The sequence below is a fragment of the Watersipora subatra genome, chromosome 1 (assembly GCF_963576615.1).
Source record: "Watersipora subatra chromosome 1, tzWatSuba1.1, whole genome shotgun sequence".
Lineage (NCBI taxonomy): Eukaryota > Metazoa > Bryozoa > Gymnolaemata > Cheilostomatida > Watersiporidae > Watersipora > Watersipora subatra.
This window is the reverse complement of record NC_088708.1, coordinates 77,962,055-77,982,869: the sequence shown is the minus strand read 5'-3', so window position 1 is coordinate 77,982,869 and position 20,815 is coordinate 77,962,055. Positions and strand designations below refer to the sequence as shown.

Genomic DNA, 20,815 nt, shown 5'->3' with positions numbered 1-20,815 from the left:
ATATGGAAATTTGCGCACTCACCTCAAGATTTTGTCGTTTCCAATAGCGAGCTTTTTGTACCTGACCTGTCTTGATTGTATATACGTATATATATAGCTAGTTAAAATAGAGAAAGTGGAGAAACATCTTCTACTTAGAGAGGAGTTGTAGAATAATGCAAACAAGAAATACTGCGGTGAAATATTTTGCCTGTTTTCTGCTTAAACATTAGACCAAAAAGATAACAAAATCGAAATATATATCACTGGTGTTCAATAGCACAATGTGTAGGCTCAATTAAATTTGCGCTTATAAGAAAAATTTGCTTTTATCAATGCTAATAATAATAAATTCCTTCTTACAAACTGGAAATTGTCCAGTTTATCACTAAATCACTAAAAATTTTCCGTAAAAATAAGCTATTCTTGAAAATTATCTTTTGAAGACCTGTTAATACTCATTAACAGGTCTTCAATATGGCTTCTGACGTTCGTGAGTTTTTTAAGACACCTAAACATACGTTCATGCGTTGTTAATCATTTAGACCCAAAAGGGCCAAAATCCTAGGTGAGTGTCATGACTTGCCTAAGTGCATTAGGAAGGCAGCGCCATGAAAGGACTCTTTCAACTTTTTGGAACACCTCATAGCAACCTCTGATACCGAAAGCTAGCAGATTGAATTGGCCTTCAGGTTGGCTTGCATAATCAAGATTTGAAGTTGCTGATTTACTACAATCAAACCGCTAATTTTTCTTTACTGTATGATTTTGTGGAAGCAAAGAAGTGAGTTTAATACTTCTATGCATGTTTTTTTGCATGTTTTGACTGTACTCTATAAACTCTCTGACTGTACTCTAAAAACTCTCTGACTGTACGCTATAAACTCTCTGACTGTACTCTATGAACTCTCAGACTGTACTCTATAAACTCTCTGACTGTAGTCTATAAACTCTCTGACTGTAGTCTATAAACTCTCTGACTGTACTCTAAAAACTCTCTGACTGTACGCTATAAACTCTCTGACTGTACTCTATACAGTTTCAGGTAGTAGTCTATCCACTCTCTGACTGTACTCTATACAGTCTCTGACTGTACTCTATACAGTCTCTGACTGTACTCGATACACTCTCTGACTGTACTCTATGCACTCTCTGACTGTACTCTATGCACTCTCTGACTGTACCCTAGGCACTCTCTGACTGTACTCTATAAACTCTCTGACTGTAGTCTATAAACTCTCTGGCTGTACTCTATAAACTCTCTGACTGTACTCTAAAAACTCTCCGATTGTACGCTATAAACTCTCTGACTGTACTCTATACAGTTTCAGGTAGTAGTCTATCCACTCTCTGACTGTACTCTATACAGTCTCAGACTGTACTCTATAAACCTTCTGACTGTACTCTATACACTCTCAGACTGTACTCTATAAACTCTCTGACTGTACTCTATCTAATGTTCACTAAAGACCTGACCAGCTGTACTCATCCAAAGTTCTGAAGATAACAGCATTATCTGAAGTTTATTGTTACATACACATATGTACAGTTTACATTGAATGATTTTATTAAAAACCGTCATATCTTGTAAATGAACATTATTACAAAGTTGTATAATAACTGCAGCACTAAATAATATAACAGTTGACAGTTTGTACCAGGCTGCACATTTGGAGCGCTTCCTGACTAGCAATGCTGAAGAAACGTTAATCACACTGCAGCTTGACATGCGGGTCATATGATCATTGCTTGATAAAGCACATCACGATAGTTGACATTCTGACACTGGGTAGCAAGCTCTGATGACATCCTGACACAAAGTAACAAGTTCTACCTACATCGGGTAGTTCAACATAACATCTTGTTTGGCCAACTCGAGCAACATGGGGTCGTCAAAGAACTTGTTGATACTGACATCTTCACTGAGGCCCTATGATGACACACAGAGTACTCATTAGCATGAAGAGAATGACAACAATGTCCGTTACAGCCAACCATCTTACTTCTAGATCAATTACCAACTAGCCTGTGTACAACTGTAACATAGGTTGATGTCAACCACATATATTAACAACAATGCAAGGAACAATCCCAACAGGTAATAGGCGGTTGTCACTCACCTTTCTGCGGCGCGTCTTGATCATAAACTCACGAGCGAGGTGTGTGGCTGGCTGCGGTTCAAGTGGTCTTATCACTATGCTTTTGTCAAGGGGATCTCCTGGTACAATCTACAGAGCAAACCAATATGTACCTACTATGAGTATCCATAATGTACTCGGGGAAACTGCCCATAGGTAGGAGAGATAAAAGACTACTGGAAGAAATGTGCCATTCGCCGACAGTGAAAAACCAACCTGCCAGTGATGAAAGACAGACAGGCAGAAGGCCTGGCCCAGTGTGTGAGTCCGTAGGTCTGTCTCGAAGCCAAATGAGTCAATGGCTGGTAAATAAGCTTTGATGGTGTAAAGTGGAGAACCCGGTACAGGAATGTCCTGGGTCACATGACCTCTGTAAAAGGCAGCACCTTGTCAGTATACGAGTAACAATCCTGACTATTGAGTGAAGACAAGAGCAGTTTAGTGGGTAAACTAATTTGTAAATGGACAACATATAGACTAGTTGGTAAGCGTGGAGGTGTACCAGCCTGATATACTGCTCATATATATATATATTAGACCTTATATACCGCTCATATATATAGATACAGCAGACCTGATATACTGCTCATATATATAGATACAGTAGACCTGATATACCACTCATATATATAGATACAGCAGACCTGATACACCGCTCATATATATAGATACAGCAGACCTGATATACTGCTCATATATATAGATACAGCAGACCTGATATACTGCTTATATACAGTCAAACATGGATAACTCGAACTTCAAGGGACCGAGCAAAAGTGTTCGAATTATCAGAGCATTCAAGTTATCAGAGCACTGTCACAAGTCCATATATTTACTTATTTATTAGTAGATACATGTACATATACAAACTATAATATAAATCAAAAGCACAAATGGCTTGTTTCAAATTAAATGCTTCTAATGTAAAGTTTAAAACGTTTTCATGAAAAAGTATAGAGATTTTTCTATCACTTGAGATTGGTTTGTTGTTTGAGGTGATGTTATTGCCAGGACGTTTTTCAGATTGACATTGGCAAAACTTGATTGTTGTTGAAATGCTCAAAAGAAAAGACTTTTTTTTTTTGGGTTTTACCCACGATCAATTTTGCCGTTTTTTCTTGATGTTTATGCAGATTACCTTACTTTACCTGGGATTCGTTAAGAGCAACACTCCGAGGCAGTTCAATTAGAAGTTTTACGAGGTTTTACGGTACATTCTATATCACTCGCGCTTTTTTAATAGATACTTATTGAATGTACACACGTATTCTGCGTTTAGGTCAAACGATGAATAGTTTTTTGTAGCTCAGACAACGTATACGTTTAATTACAACATTTTTTAAGACGTTTTAAACATTCAACATTCCGACGTTGATTCAACACGGAATCGACGTCGGAAAACTATTCATCACGGGTTAGCCGAGTCACGCACTCAAGGATTTTCGCCACGCACATACAAAACAACATGCGATTTTTGTTTTGTATGTGCGTGGCTAAAATTCTTGCGCGCGTGACCCGGCTAGCCCGTGCTATTCATCGTATCACAGTATAAATCAAATTTCACCAAACTTTTAGTAAAGTCGTTGACAAAAATATTTTGCCGATGGTGGTAATAACGACGCTTATGAATTACGAAAAGATGAAGTTTACCTCTATGGCTTTGAATAAAGTGATTTTCTAAAGCGAAAACAACCGTTTCGGTAGCTGTTGGGCAAAAAAACAGTTCGAATTAACAGTGTTGAGCTCGAGTTATCTATAGCAATTTATCATTACGTGGGAACGGACCAAAGGAAATGTTCGAATTAACCATGTGTTCGAGCTATCCGTGGACGAGTTATCCATGTTTGACTGTATATAGATACAGCAGACCTGATATACTGCTCCTATATATATAGATACAGCAGACCTGATATACTGCTCCTATATAGATACAGCAGACCTGATATACTGCTCCTATATAGATAGATACAGCAGACCTGATATACCGCTCATATATATAGATACAGCAGACCTGATATACTGCTCATATATATAGATACAGCAGACCTGATATACTGCTCATATATATAGATACAGCAGACCTGATATACTGCTCATATATATATATATACAGCAGACCTGATATACTGCTTATATATATACATGTATATACAGCAGACCTGATATACTGCTCATATATATATATATATATATATATATATATATATATATATATATATATATATATATATATATATATATATATATACACAGTCATACTTCGACTTACGAGCTTAATGCGTTCCGAGACTGAGCTCGTATGTCAATTTACTCGTATGTTGGTGCAATTTATTTATATATAGAACAATTAAATATATATTAATTGGTTTCTATACTCTAAAAAATGCAAATAAAACACTCAAAACAAGATATTGTAACAGAAAAAACATGTTGGTTATTGTTCTAACTTACCACATGCTTTCAAAAAGCAACAAATAAAAAACAATGCAAGGAAATGTGATTAATTAAAATGTAAAATTAAATACATGCAGTAGCAGCTAAGGCTAGCATTTGCCAGGGAGGGAGATATAAGTCTTATTCTTTATTACAACAGTTGAATTTGATAAATTTGGATTTTATCAAAGTCTTAAAAAACAAACTTAAAAGCAAACCTAAAAGCAAACTTTCATTTTTTGTAATTAAAATTTCTTCGGCGTTCATAGTTGGAAGTTTCTCGCAGGTTAGCTAATTTTTCCTTTGTTTCGCTTTCACGACTAGCCGGCCGTTTTAAGATAAACCTATGTAAGGACGTTTGCCTTTGTCGCCCTTTCAACGTGTTGCGATTAGGACGAACACTGGTGTCGTCACAAAGGGTTAATGCACGACCACTAGCCAACTTGTCCGAAAGGCTATTTTTATAATTTTTATAGATAGCACTGGCCTTTTCACATAGGCCTTTTCGCCTTTTAACCACCGGCCTTTTCGCCTTTATTGAAACATCGTTTCAGTTACGCTGTCACCGGCCAACTGTTTATCTTTTATTCAATGCCTGAGCAGTCTCTCCATCAGCGGTCGTGAAGATCGCTGCGTCGTTTAGAAACTATGGTTAGTCCTTTTGCAAACTAAATGCCCCGAATATAACCCTTCGGTTTGATGATTGTAGATGTATTTCTGTCATATTGCTGAGCTAGATCAATCACGCATACACATTTCGCATATTTTACAATAATTTTCCGTTTAATATCAATTTTTATCATTTGCTTTTTCTTTCCATTATCTTTCATTTTACTGGCAAACTTTCGGTCTACGCACCGTATTTTTAATTCACATAATTCTGCACTGAAAATTGCGCACAGAAAACACGGTACAAAAGTATAACCTGAGTAGTTGAAAAATACAGAGTGATGTTGTTCTCATAAAACACCTCCGGCATACTTTGCAACTGACTCACGTGCTCGTATCTCAAACATTGCTCGTATGTTAGTGCTAAAACTTGCTTAAAAGCTGGCTCGTATCTCAAGTTTCTCGTACGTTAGAGCACTCGTAAGTTGAAGTATTACTGTATATATATATATATATATATATATATATATATATATATATATATATATATATATATATACAGCAGACCTGATATACTGCTTATATAGATATATATATAGATACAACAGACCTGATATACTGCTTATATCTATATAGATACAGCAAAGTGGATTTACATGTTTTGGCATCATTACCATAAATTATTCATATGGACAAGACAATTATTCCTTGTCTCCGACAGCGGAGGGTCTACAGGACGAATATAATTAAAAATGGGTACTTTTTAGTGAACATTTTCAAAGAGTTATGAACCAGATGATTATACATGTAGCTAATTAAGTACTCACCAGGAATACATGTTACACCTACTCAATAGGCTTTGAAGTAACTTTGGACTATAATTATATGAGAGTTACACTAATTTGTGCACAGAAGCAACTAAATAAAATACTAGTAGACTTGATAAGGTCATGACTTTGCTGCATCAGCAAGCTGTAACAGCAAATCAAAGGCAAACTTGGGTTTCCTACCTCCTTCTTGCAAGCACATTATAAACAGCAGAGACGCAATCGGCGGGTGCTTGTACTTCTACAAAGTAGTACGGTTCCATGAGCCTCGGTGTAGCCATAAGAAAAGCTGAGTAGGCAACTCGTCTCGATGTTGGAATTATCTGCCCTCCGCCTCGATATATTGACTCATTGGCTATTACAGCATCCAGAATTTTAAACTTGCAGTTTCGAATGGCTGTAACAGTAGTGCAAAGAGGGTGGTACATTATCTAAACGGCCGCTACAAAATTTGAGCTGGTGCCATCACAAAGCATGTCATACAGCTTGAATGAGAACATGTGGATCACACGCTACATGAAGGTTGGCCAGAGAGTTGCTAGCAAAGTGTTTGATTCAGAACGCCCAACTTTAAAACATAATTACATGATGAGAGATGAAGTTAAAGTACAACACATTTTCCCGAGAAGCAATCAAAAAACCTTTGCCAGTTAGTTAAGGTTATTTCTATGAGCCATCATCTAAAAAAGACACTATCGTTGACCATATCACACGATTGTACATACGTTCATCACAGAGAGGTCCTTCCCGTGTGCCCCACTGAAAGCCCTGCACAATGCTGTCTTTCACAGTGCTAAGCAGTGACTTGTCGACCTCTGTCGGCAGTGTGTCATCCACAAGGATATTTGGTCCAGTAGTCTCAGGACCGAATGCCCAAATACTACGCGCGGCCAAAAGATCCCAATCATATTTAGTCTGGAAGAACTCGCCAAGACGTTTTCTCGTCCATGTGATTTTTACCGATTCATTCTCGATGTCCTCCGCTAGACCTTTCTCCAGTGGCTCAGCTATCATAGTTATTTTGTTCCTGCAGACACAAGCTGACGGGTCAGAAAGCGGTGCCACATGCATTGTAATGTGCGCGGAGCTGACGGGTCAGAGAGTGGTTCAGCTTCTATTGCACATGATTTATAACAACCCTTATAACAACATACCCTGATAACAACATACCCTTATAACAACATACCCTTATAACAACCCTTATAACAACCCTTATAACAACATACCTTTACAACAACATACCCTTATAACAACACCCTAATAACAACCCTTATAACAACATACCCTTATAACAACATACCCTTATAACAACATACCCTTATAACAACATACCCTTATAACAACCCTTATAACAACATACCCTTACAACAACATACCCTTATAACAACATACCCTTATAACAACATACCCTAATAACAAGATAACCTTATAACAAGATAACCTTATACGATGTGCCTACAGCCAAGTTTTGTCAAGCAGTCGAGTAGTGATGTCTGTCATAGGATGGTTTATGAACAAAAATAGTACTATCATATCAAAGGGCAACTTACTTTTTGTTGGGAGTTTCTGCGAAGCATTTAAGAGAGGAAGTCTCCACGACTGTTTCACAGAAGGACACCACAGGGTCAGCGACTTTTATTTCTGTACAAAACACGCATGAATGCAATTCAATACTGTGAAGAAGCACAATGGCTAAGCACGTGCTGAAACAGTTCATAATTTACAGAGCTGAAGTACACAAAGCAAAGGTTGATAGTATCTCATTACAACCAAAGTAAAACGTGATTGCAAATTACAACATCAGAGAGTGTGCTGTGTGATTAGCTGTGAGAATAGGCCTACCTATATCAGAGTAGAGTTTACGAAGGTCATGCATGACACTGTCAAGGTAGAGCTCGCCTGTGCCAAGTATCACGTGTTCACCAGACTCTTCAACTTTGGTGGAGAGGAGTGGATAACTCTTGTTGGCCTTCCTCAAACCATCCAACATCTTGGGTAACTCTGATGGGTTGACTGGTTCCACAGCAATTTTTATCACTGAGCTGGTGTTAAACTTGAGCGATTTAAATATGTACACCTGAGGAAAGAATGAAAGCAAACATAGAGCAAGCATAGAGCTAACAGCTTGCTGGATGACTCTCCATCCATGCATACTTCCTGTAGCGATGATACTAATGGCTATGCTTGGCACTTCAGATGAAAACATGGTGTTAGATGATTCAATGGCTAAAACAGTGTAAATAGTTTTAGACTAGGGGTACTAAATATATGTATAATCCCTTGTACATATTACGATTACATTGGATTAAAATTAAATATACTATAGATGTGCTGTCTAGGACAGAGATGATTACTGCAACTACTAATGTTTAATATACTTCAATATTTGAGTGAGCAATATCTAGCCCTAGGGTAAGCACTGGCAAGTCAAGAAGACGGCGCAGGAAGAACACCAGTTTGTTATTAATCAGAGAGAGGCTTGAGTTTCCTTGGGCTCTCAGTCTATTTCAAATTAAATATATACGCGAGAGATGCTGAGACTTACGTCTTCATTGAGGGAGATGTTGGTGATGGTCGCAGTTTTGACTATAGGCTGGTCTATGCCCTCTATGAGCACCCAATTACCAGCTGGCACACGGTTCACCTCAATAGAATACCTAAGTGGAGCAATAAGTGCAACAAAAAGCAAACAATGAAGGGCGCGCCCTATGCTAGTCTAACTGTGTGACCCTCTCAAGGGAATGGACATAAGTCAGCCTAGCCACAGTGTTTCACATCAGATGAAAGCAGATTCAATGCAGTCGAATCTCATAAACTTGAACCAAAATACCTTCGGTCATCCTCTATTTTGTTTAGGCATGCACAGTCGAATTTCGCGCATTAACAATATTTGAGTTGAGAATAGAACAAGAAATAGCTAATAAAACATTTTCTGAGTTCAGAATCACATGGCTACTTGTTACAGACTTATTGCTTTAGTCGAACTATAAGCCCTTCAGAGGAGGCATTTCAGCTGCTGTTTATCCACCCCTAACAATATTAACAACTAACTTCTGTCTATCCACCCCCTAACAATATCAACAACTAACTTCTGTCTATCCACCCCCTAACAATATCAACAACTAACTTCTGTCTATCCATCCCTAACAATATCAACAACTAACTTCTGTCCATCCACCCCCTAACAATATCAAAAACTGCTGTCAATCCATCCTCTAACAATATCAACAACTAACTGCTGTCTATCCACCCCCTAGCAATATCAACAACTAGCTGCTATCTATCCACCCCATAACAATACCAACAACTAAATTCTGTCTATCCACCCCCTAACAATATCAACAACTAACTTCTGTCTATCCACCCCTAACAATATCAACAACTAACTTCTGTCCATCCACCCCCTAACAATATCAACAACTTCTGTCTATTCACCCCCTAGCAATATCAACAACTAGCTGCTATCTATCCACCCTATAACAATATCAACAACTAAATTCTGTCTATCCACCCCCTAACAATATCAACAACCAACTGCTGTCTATCCACCCCCTAACAATAGCAACAACTAACTTCTGTCTATCCACCCCCTAACAATTTCAACAACTAACTGCTGTCTATCCACCCCCCTAACAATATCACCAACTAACTGCTGTTTATCCACCCCCTAACAATATCACCAACTAACTGCTTAAACCAAATGAGGATATTAATTAAACAGGTATAATATACTAACAGTTTATCCTAGTATTTCCTGAATAGCAATAGATTCAGTCTCAAGTCCCGTAATCAATTATAGTTGTAGATGTTAGATTATCACACACACCAAACGCACAAATTTCAAAATCTCAGCAAATTTGAAATCATTAAAAGTACAGTTTAACGGAAATGTTAATATTTACAAACTTTTAATCAAGGCCTCAATATTATTTGAATACAGAGTTCTGAAGCTGATTCCGTAATGGAAGAGAAGGTGATTCGACTGCTCAAGAAAGAGAAAGAGTCTCTCTAAAGTATTTAAAAGTTTCCTAAGGTCTTTATTTGAACGAGAGGATTACTTCAACTCCCAATTATTATGTTCTTACACTCTTCTATTTGTTGAACAGGGAGTCGTGTGCTTTTGTTCATTGATAAAGTAATACATGAGACAAAGTAGTTGGTATGCAAATTCAAATATGTTGAGAAACCTTGTCAGGTAGAGTATACAATGAATAGTAGTAATGCCTTTCTATAATTTCATCCTACTTGGAATTGTCTTACCTCGCTTCAGCAATCCACAGACGGCCCACTTGACCAATTCTTGAGTCCTCTTCATCACTTAAACTATAATTTTCTCCTAAAATTCTCACTTCCTGTCCAGAGTACAGTGTGCCCGACATAACCCGGCCAAAGACATGAAAGGAAGTAGCATCCTCTGTGGGGTAAAGCTTGGTGGTATGCACCATCAGCCCTCCCTACAATCAGTGCGGCTTTCATAACTAGAAATAAATATAGGCCAGTCTACATTTGTCGTGATTTATGTTATAAAATGGCTTGGCCAATGAGAGATTCAGTAAAGTTATATTAGATCTAAGACCGCTTGCAAGGACTCGCGCCTAAGGCACTCATCACACATATATCTGTGGTCATCACCGAGCAGCTTTTTCCTGTGCATGTCTGCAAGCAAGAATTACAGACAGACAGTGAGCCTACAATGACTCCACAACACCTGACAATAATAGCGTATCCCTACCTCGGCATCACAGCTGACCATGCTCTCTACTAATTCTGTATCCTGAGGGCCTGTGTAGACATGTTCAATCTTAGTCTGGGCATTAGCCTTGGGTGACCTGACCATGGTAGAGATCATCTCCACAAAACCTGAAGTGAAACGGTAAATGGTTATGTGCAATGCATGGTGAGAGTGTAGCGTAACCAAGCACTGCCTCTATGCGCATGTCATTGATACAGTTCAAGAACATGGCATAGAGCAACCAGAATCTGAGTAAAACCAAAATGCTCACCACTCATCTCGCCCAAAAATCGTGCAAGAACGAGCCGAAGCATGGGCCGAATGTTGATCTTCTTCTCCTCTTTGGACAGATGTATGCCAAGGGAGCTGCAGAGCACAGGGAGACCCTCATCTACATCTCCGACAACCTATTTGACATGAAATCAGCATAACTTGACCGTAAGCTTATCAATTGTTAGGAAACCTACATGTATTTACCTTCGGTACAGCAAGTAAATTGGCCACATGTGAAGCGCTCTTATTTGGAACTACAAATGATGGTTGAACAAGAAGCACTTAGTCTAGCAGGTTAGAAGCTTGTTGATGGCTTTGTTCAGCAATACCTATGACTGACACTCAAACTGATGGAACCCTGACTCAGGGATGCATTCAGAAAACTGCAACATCCTGACAGCACATGTAACCATCCTGACACCCCTGTAACTACCCTGACACCCCTGTAACTATCCTGACACCCCTGTAACTACCCTGACACCCCTGTAACCATCCTGAAACCCCTGTAACCATCCTGACACCCCTGTAACCATCCTGACACCCCTGTAACCATCCTGACACCCCTGTAACCATCCTGACTCCTCTGTAACTACCCTGACACCCCTGTAACTATCCTGACACCCCTGTAACTACCCTGACACCCCTGTAACTACCCTGACACCCCTGTAACTACCCTGACACCCCTGTAACCATCCTGAAACCCCTGTAACCATCCTGACACCCCTGTAACCATCCTGACTCCCCTGTAACTACCCTGACACCCCTGTAACTATCCTGACATCCCTGTAACTACCCTGACACCCCTGTAACTACCCTGACACCCCTGTAACCATCCTGAAACCCCTGTAACCATCCTGACACCCCTGTAACCATCCTGACTCCCCTGTAACTACCCTGACACCCCTGTAACTACCCTGACACCCCTGTAACCATCCTGAAACCCCTGTAACCATCCCGACACCCCCGTAACCATCCTGACACCTTTGTAACCATCCTGACACCCCTGTAGCCATCCTGACACCCCTGTAACTATGATAGCTTAAGCGCCAACCTGTGCAAATATTTTGTACAAAGGCTCAAGCACGAACTCCACAAAACTTCTGGCAGCCCCACTGGAAGGCGCTTTCCTTGTGAACCTCCTCCTGCAAAAATCATGGTGCAAGTCTTGACAGAAGGAATAAATGTACAGGCCATGACAATTAAACTAACAAAATTTCCCAAAACACAACCATACAATTATTGAGGTACGGGTAGAGATATATATATACTGTACATGCATATATATATTAGTTTAACAAGAGCTGGGCACAAGGTACACACATGAAAAGAAAAGGTTAAACACAATAAATGTCAAACAGGTCAAAAGGTTAAACACAATAAACACACTAACGTCTTATTGTTGAAGTAGATGTCCCCCCACAGGCGACGCGCGAGCTCGACATCGTGGAATCCGCCATATGTCTGTGCATAAATGTTTGCAAATGACTTCAGAGTAAAACAGAACCTGTAGTATGAACTCGCGAAACAGACATTTCCGAGGAGAGGGGAGACGAGTCCTTGAGTTTCTTCATCTGCATATTTTGTGATGAGCTCATTTACCTGTAACCATAAAGTTTGCTTATGAAAACACTGTATAACCCCCAGATTAATAGATGGAATGGACATTAAACCTCAGCACTATATACAAGAAATGTGCATGCATGGCTTATGCTCAGGTAAACAACATAGTTGGAAGGCATAGAGCCATGGAAAACCTGTAAAAGTATACCATGCCAGACTTACTTCATCAATGATGTGTTTGATCTTATAGTAGGCATCAGTAGGTGGTAGCTTGAGCTCCAGAATAAGTCGATCTATTTTATTGATGCAGAGAGTGAGGGCAAGTCTTTCCTGAATGGCATGCTGAACCAGTCGCTCAGTTCCGAGCATCACCTATAGTATACCGGAAGAGGCTTTACATCTCAAATGATTCCATATATTTGCTCGTGGATTATAGACAGAGGCATTGAGACTGCTTCACTGTGTCAGCAAGTATAAAATAAATGGATACTTTGGGATTAAGACTTGACGGAGCTGGTAAGGAAAGGTTCAATGATTGATCATCGGAGAGTCACACATAAACACACCCGCGGAACACTCTACTGAAGCAATGCTTGAGGAATGGCGCACAGCTTAATCTTACCCCTTCGGCAGCGTCGACAAAGATAACGACGCCATCACTGAGTCGAAAGGCAGCAGTGACCTCATCAGAGAAGTTGACATGACCAGGAGTATCAATGATGTTGCATAGAAAAGACTTTCCCCTGGTGTCAGGCAGAACAAGAGTAATGGGTTGGGATTTTATACTGACGCCCCTCTCCTGCTCAGTGAACAGAGTGTCGGTGTAGCGGAGATCCTTGGTGAAGTCTTTCTCCTTAAGATCTGGATGGGTCTGCTCTATTAATGCATCCACAAAGGAAGTCTGCAAGAGCGCAAGTGTTGCTTGATAAAACACAGAAGGCAAGAGAATTAAAACGCTGGGAACATGAGATAGTAAGATTTCCAAACTTACTTTGCGCTAATAGCAACAGTTGTACTACTAACAAGCGTGTCACATAACCGAAGCGCAGAAGAAAATAAGCCCTTACCTTGCCGTGATGAAGATGGCCACAGAAAGAAACATTCCTAATGAGGTCTGCATTGTCCATCAGATCAGCTAGAAATCTATAAAACCCAACCACAACAATCCACTACCAGTTGTGATAGACCAAATAGATAGGTGTAACAACTGAGACTCTGACCACAGAGATAAAAAACTTAGATGCGCAGGGAACACTTATGCGGATTAGTGACTTCTTGACTTAGTGACTATCAGTGACTTCTTGATTTAGTGACTATTAGTGACTTCTTGACTTAGTGACTATCAGTGACTTCTTGATTTAGTGACTATTAGTGACTTCTTGCTGAAGGTTCTATAGTGACTTGCTCCGTGTTGAAGAAACTATGAATGACTTACTTCATGTTAGGGGTTCTACTGGTGACTTACTACATGTTGTAGGTTCTATTACTGACTTACTCCATATTGTAGGTCGTCTGAGGCAGATTTGTTTCAGCGTGAGCAAACTTAAGTTTTTTGATAGGTGCAACAATAGGTTCTGTTAGCAGCTGCGTATCTTCCTCCTGCACTATAGTCTCTACATCTGGCCCGTATGTCTCACTAGCTGTTGGGTAGTACTTCTTATCTTCATGTAGAACCACTTGCATTGACTCTGCCTCCTCTGCGTCTGCCTGCTCATCCTGTTAATATAGATTATAATAAAAATTTGTTGGCTTAAACAGTTACAATATAAAAGCACTGCGACTTAAACTGGAAGTAAATGTGTAATACTTGATATTGCATTTCATTGGCATCCTCGTCCTCTTCTTCTTCCACGCCTACTTCATCCGCCTCATCATCGCTCTCTTCCAGCTCGGGCCCTATGTAGTTGCCAAACTCGTCATACAAATCTGAGTCCATCTGCAAAAAGTAACTGTTAGTGAGTGGTACAGTTGTAGTAGCTGTTAGTGAGTGGTACAGTTGTAGTAACTGTAAGTGAGTGGTACAGTTGCAGTAACTGTTAGTGAGTGATAAAGTTGTAGTAACTGTTAGTGAGTGATACAGGTTGTAATAAAAAAAAGTTGACAATAAATACAACATTGAGTTTCCACCATTGTCGTCGCAGAACAAAACCCTTGAAATGGAAATGGTGGCCCTGAAAAGGGCTGAGGGGGTGATGGGACTACTGGCACTCAGAAGTCGATTTGTACCGGTGAGTCCAGTAGCCCGAGAGAGTCACTGTCGTTTGCGATAGGGTCTACTGGTGGACGAACTATCTTAAACTCTACTTCATGCCGTATAGTAGGGCAAGCGTTACGGGCTGGCCTCCAGTACGGCCATCAGTCTTGTAGTGGCCTTGTGTAGCGTTGCCCTCGGTGATGGTATGAGCGACGGGGTGAACACGTTTTTGGCCTCTGAGGTTCGGTCTGGGTAGACTGTGTTCTCCGGTGCTCAGCAGAGATGTGTGCTTGCAGGAGAGGCTGGGTCATGAAAACTTTATCACAGGAGCAGCGATGTATGAACACAAGCATGTCGCTGCAGGTCACACTCCCTGTTAGAAGAAAAGTCGCAGAAGTACAAGAATGTTTCATGCTTGTGGAGCGAGTGAAATGACAATCAATTCGTATAGGTACTTATCGGCTGCCAGCATGCACAATAGAGTTGGTGATGTGTTCTCTAAGTCTACAATCCAGCAGCTTCAATATGCTGACTCAATGGATCTGTGTTAGATTTTATGTGATTTATCGCGGTTCAGTCGAATTTGAATATACTCATTTACAAGGCATTTACTCATTTACAATACTCATTTACAATAGTCATTTACAAGGCGCACGCTTAACACCTGTCCGATGTAGTGTATATGTATGTTTTATACTACCACTTTTTTATGTTAACCATTTATTACAATATTGTTCTAGGATTTGCATGTTACTATATAAATACTCAGAAAATTATTAATACTCATTCTGCGTGCGTGATTAGTTAGTGACGAATATTATTGTTTTTGCATTCGAAATATTGTATTTTGGCAACAGTTGACCTAATTATTGTGCAGCCAATCAACTGTGGATTTTTCTCTTGGTTTGCTATATAACCCTTCAATTTTGTCATTGATATTGTGTCACTGCTTTGCGCTGAGAGGTATATCACCAATGAAGATACTGTGTTCTTTAATTATAACTTTGCTTGCGTTTCCAAGGCAAATAGCGTATATTCTTGTCACCGTTTCTGACTTTAGCATTGTGATATTAGCCAGCGTATCATAGCTGCATTCACTATATGTGCTATTGGCCGGATACCATGAATTATTGCGATTGGCTTACTAGGGTGTAAAAGTTGGGAGAAAGCACCCACGAGTCTGTTTATCGGCTCACCGAGTCTGTTTATCGGCTCACCATCAAGTCTGTTTATCGGCTCGCTCTCGAGTCTGTTTATCGGCTCACTACTGAGTCTGCTTATTGGCTCACCATCGAGTCTGTTTACCGGCTCACCCTCGACTGTGTTTATCAGCTCACCATCTAGTCTGTTTACAGACTCACCATGTAGTCTGTGGGCTCGCTCTTGAGTTGGGAGTTGCCTAACTTTGCCTAGCACAGTTTACTTTGAGGTATAGTGACTGTTAGTGAGTGATACAGTTGTAGTAACTGTTAGTGAGTGCAGTCAACATGTGTATCCCTTACACTTGTTGACTGCACTCACTAATATAGACAATAAGGCTATATAATAACAAGCATTATTCATTTTCAATTGTAACCGAATATTTTTATATACCCTGAATATGGTAATTCAACGGATAGTATTACTTTGCTATGTACAGTGCACCCTCGAGATACGATTACACTGATATACGATTTTTTCACCTTACGAAGTCAAACATTGTGATATCTTCACCTCGCTATACAAATTTTATTTCACCATACGAATTTGAGAAAAGTTTCGCCCGAGTTAAAATTTGGCCGTCGGTGTGCTCATAACACACGCCGAAATAAAAAAGACACCGAAGTATAGTTTGCCGAAAACAATCTTAGAACGTTTAGAAGAGACACGATGATCGGCTTCTCTCATGTCCGCGTGGAAAATTTCGTGTAAAATACACAAGCGAGAGCAAATAGTCATTTGTAGCGTTATTATAGCTTTTACTATAAACTTTTAAGTCAGCATATGTATATAATTACAACTATCTACATTTAATTTGTTATCTATGGAATCTGAGACCGATACAAACGTTACAAAACGAAGGAAAAATGATTTCTATGTCAACAAAGTTGGATGTCGTAAATAAGAAGAAGGGACCCGTATTATTAACATTGTCAAGGAATATGATCGCAACCAATCAGCATTTGCAATTATTATTAAAACAAGAACTCCATTAAGCAAGCACAAGAAAGAGCTTCCGACTGAAGATTTGAATGAGCTAGGTCATGCACGCGATCAGCATTCAAAAAGAGCAACCATTTAGTAAAGGCGAGGATGTGGAAGATACAAAAAATCCCACATTCGCAGAAATATTTCACGTGTTTAATTTACTGATATGGACTGGTACATTAAAACAATGCATGTATAATATATATTATTTATCTCTTGTGTGGCATGTTTTTCATATTTTATTCATTTTGTTTCCTTTTGATTTTATGTTATATTTTCTTGTTTAACCATGTCTTTGCATGTGGGCTTGTTATCTTCTACGTGAATATAATTCATCGTATGTATGTATATAACTCATATAACTAGCTACTCAAGATAGTTGACGCATCCGCATTACTTTTTGAAACTTGCTAAAGCCCTGTCCCCCCATAGGGTATAAATACGTACAAACTTTGTATGTATGGTTACATTGATTTTTGTGCACATTTCATACAAGACAAACTACTGTACCACATTCTCTAGATCCTTTTACAAGCGCTAGCTAGCAATTTTCTGCATTGCACCATCAATTTTTTCTTAGAAAAATTGGACAGGAATGGACAACTTCTTTTAGCCTGCTAAAAAATTCCAATTCATTACGTTTTAAATTTATTTTAAAGTGTACAGCATCATAATTAGCATTGATACGCTTTTGCCTCCTCTCTGCTTTACCCGCTACATGTACCAGCTAAAGCCACGTTACTCCAAAGGTATGTACGTCCAGTATGGAAAACATAATTTTATTTTTCTTTTCGGTAGCCATTAAATGGTCAAGTGTGCGAGACGCCGCTTTCTATAACTGCATCGCTCGGCCTTATTGAATAGGTTGAAAAAGGTTTCAACCAGATAGGCTAAAGTTTATAGTGAAGATAGGAACTGCTGAAGGATAAAATTTCGTGATAAAAAGTTGAAATTCAGTAAAATAGTTCAAAATACATACTAAAACTTAGTTTTAAGTGTAGGCATAGCAAGCTAAACTTGAAGTGAATTCAAAGATTATGTTATGCGTACCTTTTGAAGGCAAGAACTCTTTACCGTACGTACTACATTTGGTACACACATTATAATTTTGCGTTTTATTGCAGATCATAACCATTAAAATACGCTAAATACAATACAGTTACTGTAGGTAACTATAATTACTAAAGTTAACATACTATTTTGTTGCTAATTGTCAATATGTACACATTTTTATAAAAAAAATTGACGATTTTCACCAGGGTGGTGTTTGCATTGTATAATTACAATGGTCTCTATACCCCGATATACGAATTTTTCACCATACGATGCCAACCCTGGAACGAATTAACATCGTATCTCGAGGGTGCACTGTACTATTATAACCACTGCAATCTAAACAGCTATAATTCAGCTATAATTCAGCCATAATAATAAATTATTCGTTATTCCTTACATAGGCTTAAGCCTAACCATATACAGAATCAGAGAACTTTGTTGTATGGAAATACTGCGAAAACAACATACCAATAGGGAATGCAGCCAAACCACAGGATAAGCATATAATATGTACAAGCAGCAAGACGCCCAAAGAAATCAAAAGATCCAATAATTAGAAAATGTCAAAAGTAGATTAGAAACTTCAAAATTGGAGGAATCAATTATAGAAATTGCGTTAGCACCAGATGGTGAACATATCAAAAGGATGACGAAGCAATTAAACCTACCAACCACCATCACCAGAAAACCACTAGAAAAGAATTAGAGACGAATCAAATGAGTACACATATAGATCTGCCAGCCCTGTCAAACATGACCTAGATACCAGGAGTAAGTCACGAGCTCCACCCTACATGTCAACATCACGTGCACCGGCTGAAGACGTATGCAAACAAGATAGCTTCACACTCCTGACTTAAAGCTTTGAACCTTAACACTCAACCTACACCCACAGGCTAGCCATCCCACATGCCAGACATCTATAAAAGAGAACAGCTCCAATGACTCATCATCTTTATCTCCATCCCTCTCTCTTCCCGAGGGCCTCCTTGGACGCTTTCTCTTCTGCCTGCTGAGGAGCTTCTCTTCCCCCCCCCCCTCTGGAGCCGCTCTCTTCCCTCTGGAGCCTCTACCCTTTCTCTACCTATGGAGCCTCTACCCTTTCTCTACCTCTGGAGCCTCTACCCTTTTTCTACCTATGGAGCCTCTACTCTTTCTCTACCTATGGAGCCTCCTTCACCATCATCAGCTGATCCTCTCCTACTTCCCTATCTCAACTACCGAGCCTCGCTCTACATATAAGAACTGTCATGACTCTGTCTATTGAAACTCGCAGCCGTATGGACTGAGCAAGCAAACATGGACGGCCGTTTGAGTAAGGGTGTAACTTTTATTAGCTATTTTAACCTCTTGTCATCAATATTATTGTTTAGAATTTTGTTAGCTGTGTACTTTAATTGTTGAACTTGAAGAATAAAGAACTATCTTTTAGTGGTAAATACTAGTATTGCTTACAATAGCTTAACACCTTCACTTGTACCTGAACCATTAATAATCAAATTAGTTCCCACAAGCTAAGCAAAAGTGCACAAACTAAACATAGTCAAAATAAAATAATATTACAAGCAATTTCAACACTGATGTTGTGCGTGGATCCGGATTAGTTATGCATAACATAATTCTCCACATCCACCCATAACAATTTATAATCAGAAACCATTCATTGGTGGAAACTGAAAAGTCAGAGCATATCTTATTGATGAGTCAGAAATCAGTGTTAAAAAACCCAACTATTAAATAGATCGATGTTAGCTATAAGTTCATTTAAGATTTTAGACAAAATGCTAGTACCGTGACGAAAAATACAGGAGCGGGCAAATGTGAAAGGTACCAATGTGAAAAGTTAAAAAGTGTTGCCGAAAAAAGTTTTCGAATTGAATCGACATGTAGTCTAACCTAGTAGACGGCGTACGTTACGATATTTAATATTATAACTCGTGTTATCGCGCCTTTTTACGAGTATGATCAATAGAAACAACAATACGAGTCATGAGAGGACAAAAACGAAAGTGTTAATGTGAGCTACAGAGCATATTTGAAGATTACTACTCTGGTTAAAATCAGAAGGCATCAGGCATGTGCTGTACAAATGATATAAACCTCACGTGAAATGAGGGAAAGGGAGCGAGGTATATCAATGGTTGTACACGTATAAAACAAGTTAAATGTCGAGTGAAACCAAAAACACGTATGAGACTTAATTCCAGATCAACAATTCAAACATTCTCTTTGTTTAGACAGAGCAGTTGCCAGTTAGACAGAGTTATGCAGCATAAAGGGACATAATGTTCTCATATAAATGCTCTGGACAGTGTGCATGTGTCATTCTTGCTTCAGGATTGATTGGCATGATTGCATTATTTATTCATCATTATGATATTTTGTTGAAAGTTGAGAATTGGTACTCTAAGCTGCTTTGTACTTTGCAAGTTGGTCAGTTCTATTTTGAACAACCAGCTGGTGAGAGAGCTCATCAAAAACACGCAGGCTACAGAAAGTTAAAAAAGTGTTGCCTTTATGTTTACACATTTTTAAGTCGCTACTTTTTTGTTTGATAGATCTATTGACTCTATCTCTAGTGTTGCTGCGTGTCAGATGCTGCTGCCATCAATGAAAAAAGCTTTTCTGAAAATTGAACACGACATGTTGTTATTATTCAATTACTCTAAACAGCTACATGACAACTACAAGACTGTACTGTACCAATTTGTAGAACTTATAATCATATATCTTTCAAGTCACAGAACCCATCACACAACTCATATAGTCACAGATTGAAATGTAACACCACAAGATATATTTGCTCATCCTTCTGGTCAGTCAAAGT

The 20,815-nt window shown here is 39.1% G+C and overlaps 1 protein-coding gene across 1 annotated transcript; it reads right to left on the bottom strand.

Annotated features, from left to right (window-relative positions):
• Positions 1-1,483: 1,483 nt before the first annotated feature.
• LOC137410648 (116 kDa U5 small nuclear ribonucleoprotein component-like) lies at positions 1,484-14,487 on the bottom strand. Its single transcript, XM_068096104.1, has 18 exons — positions 14,359-14,487; positions 14,047-14,267; positions 13,619-13,694; positions 13,174-13,452; positions 12,774-12,923; positions 12,382-12,590; positions 12,043-12,133; positions 10,990-11,125; positions 10,719-10,846; positions 10,247-10,440; positions 8,532-8,643; positions 7,829-8,063; positions 7,537-7,627; positions 6,712-7,013; positions 6,170-6,383; positions 2,334-2,487; positions 2,100-2,207; positions 1,484-1,909 (listed from the first exon to the last, which is right to left on the bottom strand). The coding sequence occupies exons 1-18, from the start codon at positions 14,485-14,487 to the stop codon at positions 1,814-1,816; spliced, it is 2,925 nt and encodes a 974-aa protein (XP_067952205.1). The 3' UTR covers positions 1,484-1,813.
• Positions 14,488-20,815: the final 6,328 nt, after the last annotated feature.

Bases quoted from the DNA above. Each gene is read 5' to 3' on its own strand.
- LOC137410648 (XM_068096104.1), bottom strand. From the start codon at position 14,487: ATGGACTCAGATTTGTATGACGAGTTTGGCAACTACATAGGGCCCGAG. The intron at 12,924-13,173 runs GTAAGATTAAGC...GGTATACTATAG, and splicing joins TTGTCGACGCTGCCGAAGGG to GTGATGCTCGGAACTGAGCG. The intron at 11,126-12,042 runs GTTGGCGCTTAA...CATGTCAAATAG, and splicing joins TGTACAAAATATTTGCACAG to GTTGTCGGAGATGTAGATGA.